This window comes from Erinaceus europaeus, chromosome 11 (genome assembly GCF_950295315.1).
Source record: "Erinaceus europaeus chromosome 11, mEriEur2.1, whole genome shotgun sequence".
Lineage (NCBI taxonomy): Eukaryota > Metazoa > Chordata > Mammalia > Eulipotyphla > Erinaceidae > Erinaceus > Erinaceus europaeus.
The window spans coordinates 52558419-52568772 of record NC_080172.1 but is presented as its reverse complement, the minus strand read 5'-3'; the positions used below and the strand labels follow the sequence as shown (position 1 = coordinate 52568772).

At 43.0% G+C, this 10354-nt stretch overlaps 1 protein-coding gene across 1 annotated transcript; it reads right to left on the bottom strand.

Annotated features, from left to right (window-relative positions):
- Positions 1-620: 620 nt before the first annotated feature.
- Positions 621-9528, bottom strand: LOC103120302 (hornerin). The gene is made up of 4 exons (XM_060202361.1): positions 9408-9528; positions 7956-8114; positions 4445-5819; positions 621-4381 (listed from the first exon to the last, which is right to left on the bottom strand). The coding sequence occupies exons 2-4, from the start codon at positions 8091-8093 to the stop codon at positions 621-623; spliced, it is 5274 nt and encodes a 1757-aa protein (XP_060058344.1). The 5' UTR covers positions 8094-8114; positions 9408-9528.
- Positions 9529-10354: the final 826 nt, after the last annotated feature.

Sequence of the window (10354 nt, the reverse complement as noted above, 5' to 3'; positions counted from 1 at the left end):
GTTGAACTGATTTATTCTTGCTTTCTAACAAATAATGTACACATTCTCCCACGCATTGACTCAGAAAAGGAATCACCTTTTATTAATGCTCACTAGATTAATGATTAAAGTTGTACCCAAGTATAGAGAGTTGGTGGTTTTGATAAGCAAAGAAACAAACAAAACTTCATCATTGATTTTAGCATCTTCTTTCTGCCATCACCCAATGTGGACCATACTAAAAATGCAGTGCCTATTGTTTTAAGTTGAGCTATGACTCCAGAACTGGTAATACATTAATGACTTTTAGCTTTTTCAAGTCAAACTTAAGTTTGACATCCAAAATGAATAGTGACTCTCAAAGACACCTTACCTAGGCTCCAAACTTCTTAAATGCTTTGCATTACTCCAAATTTAACCCCATACATTTTATTCTATTCATTAATTCCTAATAAAGTAACCCACACCTCTAAGTTCTTTGAAAGGAACCTAATAACTCACAATAGAATATGGTTACTTATTTAAAAGAAAGAAACACATACATGAAATTTAAAAGTTTCATGACTTGCTTTTTCAAATGAGCTTTGTATTTTTTACATTGTTGCTTGAGTTAATTTTATTTATAGTTTTCATTCATAAAATTAGTATCTCTGCTCTTGAAAATACTCATAGAGTGGAGTACTGCTAAGGAAACCATGGGATCTTGAGTTGGTACTCTCTCCTCTATAGTTACCTTCTTTCTGATAACAATAGTCATGCTGCTTATTATCCTCTTTGCAAATTAACAAAGTATTGGTACTGTTGGATACAGACTGTCCAAAGCCACAACCCGAGGCTTGCTCATAGTTAGAATCACACCCAGAACGACACTCTTGTGAGCTAGAACCACATTGCTCATAGCCAGAATACTGACCATATCCTGACCCACAACACCCAGAGTTACTTGAGTGACATGAACCAGATCTATATTGTTCAGAGCTAGAATACTGACCAGATCCAGAACCACACTGTCCAGAGTTAGATGTGTGACATGACCCAGAATTATATTGACCAGAGCCAGGTGAGTGACAAGAGCCAGATCCATACTGTCCATATCCAGAGGACTGACCTGATCCAAAACCATACTGACCAGAGACACATGACTGACATGAGCCAGACCCATACTGTCCAGATCCAGATGACTGACCTGATCCAGACCCTTGTTGTCCACAGCTAGAAGATTGACCTGAACCAGACCCATGATAGCTATGTTTAGAAGACTGAGTTGAGCCACACTGACCATAACTGGAAGGCTGATGAGAGCTAGTTCCATATGGTCCATACATAGAAGACTGACCAGATCCTGACTCATGCTGACCATAACCAGAGGACTGACCTGCTCTGGATCCTTGTTGTCCAAAGCTGGAAGATTGACCTGAGCCAGACCTAGGACGGCTACACCTAGAAGACTGACTTGAGCCCTGATAACCATACCTGGAAGATTGACTAGAGCCTGATCCATATTGCCCAGAGCCATTGGATTGACCTGAGCCAGACCCATGATGGCCACAACTAGAGGACTGACGTGAGCTAGATCCATGTTGTCCACAGCTAGAAGATTGACTTGAGCCAGATCCATGATGTCTATGACTAGAAGAATGACTTGAGCTCTGCTGACCATAGCTGGAAGGTTGACCAGAGCCAGATCCATACTGCCCAGAGCCACTGGACTGGCCTGAGCCAGATCCATGTTGACCATAGCTAGAAGAGTGACCTAAGCTAGATTCATGTTGCCCATAACTGGAGGACTGATGTGAGGTAGATCCATGACGTCCATGACTAGAAGACTGGCTTGAGCCTTGCTGACCATAGCTGGAAGATTGACCTGAGCCAGATCCATACTGCCCAGAGCCAGAGGACTGACCTAAGCCAGATTCATGTTGGCCCCAACTAGAAGACTGACCAGAGCTAGATCCATATTGTCCACCACTAGAAGACTGACCTAAGCTAGATCCACGATGTCTATGACCAGAAGACTGACTTGAGCCTTGCTGACCATAGCTGGAAGATTGACCTGAGCCAGATCCATATTGCCCAGAGCCAGAGGATTGACCTGAGCCAGACACAGGATGTTCATGAGTAGAAGACTGGCTTGAACCATGCTGACCATAGCTGGAAGACTGACCAGAGCCTGATCCATACTGCCCAGAGCCAGAGTACTGACCTGAGCCAGACCCATGCTGTCCACAACTAGAAGACTGACCTGAGCTAGATCCATGTTGTCCACAGCTAGAAGATTGACTTGAGCCAGATCCATGATGTCTATGACTAGAAGAATGACTTGAGCTCTGTTGACCATAGCTGGAAGGTTGACCAGAGCCAGATCCATACTGCCCAGAGCCAGAGGACTGACCTGAGCCATACCCATGAAGTCCATGAGTAGGAGACTGGCTTGAGCCATGCTGACTATAGCTGGAAGACTGACCAGAGCCTGATCCATATTGCCCAGAGCCAGAGGATTGACCTAAGCCAGATTCATGTTGGCCCCAACTAGAAGACTGACCAGAGCTAGATCCATATTGTCCACTGCTAGAAGACTGACCTAAGCTAGACCCATGATGTATATGACTAGATGACTGGCTTGAGCCATGCTGACCATAGCTGGAAGATTGACCTGAGCCAGATTCATACTGCCCAGAGCCAGAGGATTGACCTGAGCCAGACACAGGATGTTCATGAGTAGAAGACTGGCTTGAGCCATGCTGACCATAGCTGGAAGACTGACCAGAGCCTGATCCATACTGCCCAGAGCCAGAGTACTGACCTGAGCCAGACCCATGATGGCCACAACTAGAGGATTGACCTGAGCTAGATCCATGTTGTCCACAGCTAGAAGATTGACTTGAGCCAGATCCATGATGTCTATGACTAGAAGAATGACTTGAGCTCTGTTGACCATAGCTGGAAGGTTGACCAGAGCCAGATCCATACTGCCCAGAGCCACTGGACTGGCCTGAGCCAGATCCATGTTGACCATAGCTAGAAGAGTGACCTAAGCTAGATTCATGTTGCCCATAACTGGAGGACTGATGTGAGGTAGATCCATGACGTCCATGACTAGAAGACTGGCTTGAGCCTTGCTGACCATAGCTGGAAGATTGACCTGAGCCAGATCCATACTGCCCAGAGCCAGAGGACTGACCTAAGCCAGATTCATGTTGGCCCCAACTAGAAGACTGACCAGAGCTAGATCCATATTGTCCACCACTAGAAGACTGACCTAAGCTAGATCCACGATGTCTATGACCAGAAGACTGACTTGAGCCTTGCTGACCATAGCTGGAAGATTGACCTGAGCCAGATCCATATTGCCCAGAGCCAGAGGATTGACCTGAGCCAGACACAGGATGTTCATGAGTAGAAGACTGGCTTGAACCATGCTGACCATAGCTGGAAGACTGACCAGAGCCTGATCCATACTGCCCAGAGCCAGAGTACTGACCTGAGCCAGACCCATGCTGTCCACAACTAGAAGACTGACCTGAGCTAGATCCATGTTGTCCACAGCTAGAAGGTTGACTTGAGCCAGATCCATGATGTCTATGACTAGAAGAATGACTTGAGCTCTGCTGACCATAGCTGGAAGGTTGACCAGAGCCAGATCCATACTGCCCAGAGCCACTGGACTGGCCTGAGCCAGATCCATGTTGACCATAGCTAGAAGAGTGACCTAAGCTAGATTCATGTTGCCCATAACTGGAGGACTGATGTGAGGTAGATCCATGACGTCCATGACTAGAAGACTGGCTTGAGCCTTGCTGACCATAGCTGGAAGATTGACCTGAGCCAGATCCATACTGCCCAGAGCCAGAGGACTGACCTAAGCCAGATTCATGTTGGCCCCAACTAGAAGACTGACCAGAGCTAGATCCATATTGTCCACCACTAGAAGACTGACCTAAGCTAGATCCATGATGTCTATGACTAGAAGACTGGCTTGAGCCTTGCTGACCATAGCTGGAAGATTGACCTGAGCCAGATCCATATTGCCCAGAGCCAGAGGATTGACCTGAGCCATACCCATGATGTCCATGAGTAGAAGACTGACTTGAACCATGCTGACCATAGCTGGAAGATTGACCAGAGCCTGAACCATACTGCCTAGAGCCAGACCCATGTTGTCCACAACTAGAAGACTGACCAGAGCTAGATCCATGTTGTCCACAGCTAGAAGATTGACCTGAGCCATATCCATGATGTCTATGACTAGAAGACTGATTTGAACTCTGTTGACTATAGCCAGAAGATTGACCAGAGCCATATCCATACCTCCCAGAGCCACTAGATTGACCTGAGCCAGATCTATGATGTCTATGACTAGAAGAATGGCTTGAGCTCTGCTGACCATAGCTGGGAGATTGACCTGAGCCAGATCCATGACGTCTATGTCTAGATGACTGACTTGAGCCATAGCTGGAAGACTGACCAGAGACTGATCCATACTGCCCAGAGCCAGACCCATGTTGGCTACAATTAGAAGATTGACCTGAGCTAGATCCACATTGTCCATGGCTAGAAGATTGACCTGATCCATACCCATGATGTCCACGAGTAGAAGATTGGCTTGAGCCATGTTGACCATAGCTGGTAGAATGACCAAAGCCTGATCCATACTGCCCAGAGCCACCAGACTGACCTGAGCCAGATCTATAATGTCTATGACTAGAAGACTGACTTGAGCTGTGCTGACTATAGCTGGAAGATTGGCCTAATCTAGATCCATACTGTCCAGAGCCACTGGACTGACCTGAGCCAGAGCCATGTTGGCCACAACCAGAAGATTGACATGAGCCAGACCCATGTTGACCATAGCCCAAAGACAGACCAGACCCAGATCCATGTTTTCCATAGCTTGATGACTCTTCTAAACCAGACCCTGAACTAGTCTCATGGTATTTCTGACTAGAAGACTGACTAGTGCCTAATCCATATTTTCCATTATTAGAGGATTGACTTGATCCAGAGCCATGTTTCTGTCTTTCACAACATGACTGACCCCCTGAGTTTGATTCAGGGTGTTTTTGTCTGGATGTATGACTGGAGCCAGAACCATATTGTCCATGGCTAGAAAGTTCTTCAGATACAGATTCTTGGTGACCACGGTTAGAATGTTTTCCTGAACCTGATTCATAGCTTCCTGACTGTTGCCTAGAGCTGCTGCCATATTTTCCCTGAGAAGAGGACTGACAGGGACATTTTTTACTTTTGCCTTGGTTTATTGACTGGCCTGATTCAGACCCATATTCTCCAGAACCTGAAGATTGACTTGACTCAGAATTATGCTTTTGTCGCCTGTTAGATCCTGATTGACCACTCAAGTAGGATCCATGTCTTCTTTGACTAGGGGACTGGCTTGACTTATGTTTTCCATAAACAGATGTCTCACTTGAACTTGAATTGTATCCTTGTTCTTCATAGCTCTCTGACTGAGATCCTGCACTTGATTCACGACTTCTCTGTTGAGGAAACTGACCTGAGCCATATCCAGACCTGAGCTTAGTACTTCTCCTGGGACTCCTAGAATAGGAATCATTCTCTCCTGCACTCCAACTTGAATGAGTAGAAGACCTCCCTTGTCTTTGTTCCTCCTCTTCTGTTTCACTTTGTTCCTCTTGGTGCCAGTTTCTGTGGTCTTTCTGCGTTGACCCTGAAGCTTGGCAGTAATCTTTGCTGATGATTCTATTACAAGCTTGAGCCAGCTTGAATACCATCAAAAGATACTCAATAAAATCCACTTTCTTATTATGGTCTCGATCCAGGCTTTGCATGATGATATCTACAGTGTCTGGATCATCTGGATTCTGTATAGGAACAAGTAGAAGGTATATTCTATGAGGGTGGCACACACCCAGTTAACTGAAGGAAGACTTTAGAAGTATGAAAGCACGGCTTATTTAGATGTGACTCAGCCATAAAGTCATTTAGGCTGGACTTATCTATCATGAGCAGAAAGCAAGACAAGAACCTACCATGAAAGAACTAGTGAGAAGTAGCTAGACGAGATTATAGCTGAAATGTTTCAGGGAAAAAATACATTGAAAAATAAGGACTAGACCAAAAACAAGTAACTAATTGATTTGTAAATTACAGTTTTAGGTAGCTAAATTAATTGCATATGACTATTCTTTATTTTTCCAACTTTTAATTAGCTAATTAATTACTTAACTTATTTGACACAGATTCATTGTGCATCTGCCTAACATTGAGTAAAGTGTAGGCAATAAAGCAGTGAACAAGTGTTAGAATGGACCTAGGAACTAGGCAAGGCACATAAACTTAAAAATTACAGTGTATTGTGGTAGTGTTTCTGAGGCCCACTGGGGTTCAAGGAGGGTTAGTGAAAGTATGGGTAGATACTGAGGTATAGAAGAGCAAAAGAGTATCCTGAGTAGAATGAACAAACTACTAGAGGAAGGAGAAGCCATGTATCATATAAAAAATCAGGATTGCTAAATTTAGCATAGCAGCAGTCACAGATAATGTTAGAGAGATACACAGGGAAAAGAATTTGCCTTTTAAACCATGTTAAGGGACTTTGTATGTAATTTTAAGAGCTAGGGAGCTATTGAAGGATTTGGAGCCAAGCTAAGACTTGATTAGATTTTTATCTCATGCTGATACTGGGATTTTACAGTGGCACAAAACAGAAGGCTATAACAGTGATAGAGAGAAATGTGATATTTTGAGGGATTATTGATGAATTATATGGAGGTTGGAGAGTGAAGGTGCTTGCTGAGAGGAAATTAGGATTTTACTGAGATTTCTGATCTGGGCAAATAAGGGGACATGGTGACTTTCATATCTGACACAGTGTTAAGGGATGCATAGGAATTCAAACAAAACTATTTCATGTGGCAGCTGAATTTTATAGGTTGGAGATGGGAAGTGAGCTAAGCTACCCCAAACTAATTTCTTAAGCTGACATTTTAAGGTGAGTAACCATCCTATTTTATAATTTCAGAAGAAGAAGTCAATTTCCTAAACTCAAAGGACTTCTAGTGTCAGATTCTCAGAAAGCATGCAATAATCAAGGACATTCTGGGCATGAGAAAGACAGAGAAATGAAAGAAAATATTTCTCCTTCTTCCTAAGACTATTTTGGAGTTTTTGTTTGAGAGCCATATCATTTTCCTTTTTTTTTTTTTTCAGGAATTTTAAACTTTATTCAGGAAAATTGAGGACACCCACATGCTGAACTTCACGTGGGCAGAAAGCATCATTTTCCTTTTTAAAAATTTTATTAGTGATTTAATATTGATTTACAAAATTATGAGATAACAGGGGTATAATTCCATACCATTCTGACCACTAGAGTTCTGTGTCCCTATTCCCTCCACTGGAAACTGCACTAGTTCTCCCAAGGTCACAGGTATGGGTTGACTATTATTTCTATAACTATCTATATTTATACATGTTTACCCACTTTTCCATGGTCCTGTCTTCTCTTCCTCTTTAAGTCACACATACACCTATCCAAATGTCCCTCCCTTTTTCCTCTTCTCTTGATCCTGATAGAGTTATAGTTCAGAGCCCTCTGGTCATCTTCCCCTATCATTTTTCCCCCACTAGGAGTATGGATCAAAATTCTTTCTGGGATGCAGAAGGTGGGAGTTTTGGCTTTTGTAATTGCTTCTCTACTGGATATGGATATTGGTAGGTTGATCCATACCCCCAGCCTGTTTCTATCTTTCCCTAGTGGGGTATGAGCCATATCAATTTCTATTCTACAAGAATTACTCACATGAAGGGACATTATTTAACCTGTGGGTTTTGTCTGATGCTTAGTAGTGTCTCTTTTGACATTGTATCTTGTCTTTACCAAAGTCTGTTCTTTATCACTGAGTTGGCAAAGTGGTCTGACATATGTGACAGAAAGGTAGGAAGAGGCAAAGAAAGAGACTTACTACAGCCGTCAGTCCTAATGGTAATGTTCTTACCTTCAGAATTTGACGGAACTCATTTTGTATAAGTTCTTTCAATTCTCCCCTCTTCAACATATCACACTTCCCATCTTGGCTGGAGTACTGGTAGAAAATGTCAATGACAGTGACAATACTTTGTAGGAGGTGAGGCATTTTTTCATAAATGTAATTAATCTAGAAAGGGAAGAAAGGAGAGACTTACTTACGTTATTCTTTTTTTATTTTATTTTTATTGTTTCTTTTTAATTTTTTTTTATCTTTATATATTAGATAGAGACAGCCAGATGTCAAGAGGGAAGGGGAAGATAGAAAGGGAGAAAGACAGAGAGACACCTGCAGCACTACTTCACCACTTGTAAAGCTTTCCCCCTGCACATAGGGACCGGGGGCTTGAACCCCGGTCCTTACTCAATGTAACGTTTGCTCAACCAGGTGCGCCACTGCCCGGCTCCATGTTATTCTTTTTATATTTATTTATTTTCCCTCCCTGAGTCCCCCACTGCCTAGCTCTGCCTTATGTTATCCTTCTTTATTTTTCTCACTTCAACATAGATAATAACAATCATTTATAATAATTGGTCAGAATTAATCAAGCATGATTGGTTTCATCCTGTTGCCACTAGCCAATTCAGAGTTGAATGACTTGTTCAAACCCTGTAGCAAGAAAGCGATGAAATTAGGGGTATAATATATATCTCTTATTTTCATTCTTGAATAAATGTGGGAGCAGAAATGCCTTTCTGTATGGGGCTCCCCGCCTCTATGAGGGATAATTACATGAGCTTCGTACTGGAGCTATGGAAAGTCTGGGTGTACCCATCCACTCACTTGCTCAATTCCTCAGTATATTCCAACACTAGAGGGAGACATAGTCATCATCAGCATAACATGACTGACTTTTCTGGGGTCCCAGTGACTAAACAGAACCCTTGAGATTTGAAGACAGTGGACTAGGAGCTAGCACAGTGGAATAAGCAGACTCTTGTGTGAGTATGAGGTCCTGAGTTTTATTCCTAGCATTGCATGTGCCAGAGTGATGTGCTGGTCTTCTTTCTCATTAATGAACACATCAGTTAAAAAAAGACTTCAAGGCCAGAGAATATAGACAAAGTGGGCAAAGTCAGCACAGACCTAGGTGATGTGGAGCCGGGGAAGCAGCTATCAGACTCAGCTTCTGTTCTTACTCCCCAAGCAGGGACTGACTCTGAGGCTCTCCTGATTACAGAGAGGAAAAACTCAGTAGCAAAAGGGGCAAGCTGGCTGATACATAATGGTGAGCCTCTTGGTCTGTCAGGAAATGACCCTCCAAGAAAGAAAGTTCTCTTAGCCCCAGTCATTTCTTCATTTTCCTTCTTAATGAAGCTGAACTAACATCCATGGTCCCCAAGCACAATAAAAGAAATCTGGCACTTAGTGCCAGACTGAGGTCTTGAAACTTGTAACTTCCAAGTCCTGCCACCTACTCACCTAGAACACCAGAGGAACAAGTAGGATGTAGACTGAAGCAGCTTCCAGGGTGCTGCGACTGGGCACAGAGGGCCTTTATATTGGGGACGATGATCCTTCTTAGGGAGGAGCTGTTCTTATTAAGATGTCCCAATCCACCACCAAACAAGCCCAGCCTCCACCTCCATCTTCACCTCCCAGGTGTTTATCGTCCTCACATATTCCTTTGAGGTTGCATTAGTAATTCCCAAATCTGGGCTAGTTAGCCCCACCTGCCCCAATCAGAAAGACCTCTTTATACAAGCAACAAAATATCTTTCATTTGTCAGTGACAAATGATGCTGGCTTTAATTGGAGTTGGCTGGAGTGTATGCAGGGAGTTGGGGGACAAAAGGCCCAAGATTCAATAAATCTGATGTTTCAAAGGAACTTTAGAAAATGTCTAGTCCAAATATATTTAATTATTCATTTATTTTGACAGGGCAGAGAGAAATTGAGAAGAATGAGGGAGAAAGGCAGAGAGAAAGAGAGGCATCTGCAACACTGCCTCATTGTTTGCGAAGCTCCCCTTCTGTAAGTGGGGACGAGAGTCTTGAATCCAGGTCCTTGTGCATAGTAACATGTATACTTAACCAGGTGCACCACTGCTCAGCTTTAATTCTCCCATTTAAAGCTACATTTTTCTTATAGAGGATTATTATGTATCTTTTATGTTGCACATATTTATTATTACCTCTAAGAATGGATGACAGCAAGACCCTATTTTTCTCTTTACTTTACTCTATTGCTCAGACCTTAAGTGGCCCTTAATCAGCATGTCTTCCATTTCAATCATTAAATAATTTTAGGGAGAAATCTGTCCTCTGTAGCATGGTACCCAAGTTTGCTCATGTCTGCATTGTGGCTTCTTTCCAGCTCCATTTTTTCTCTCTCACTTCTTTCTCTATGTCACTAGTAACTACTTACAC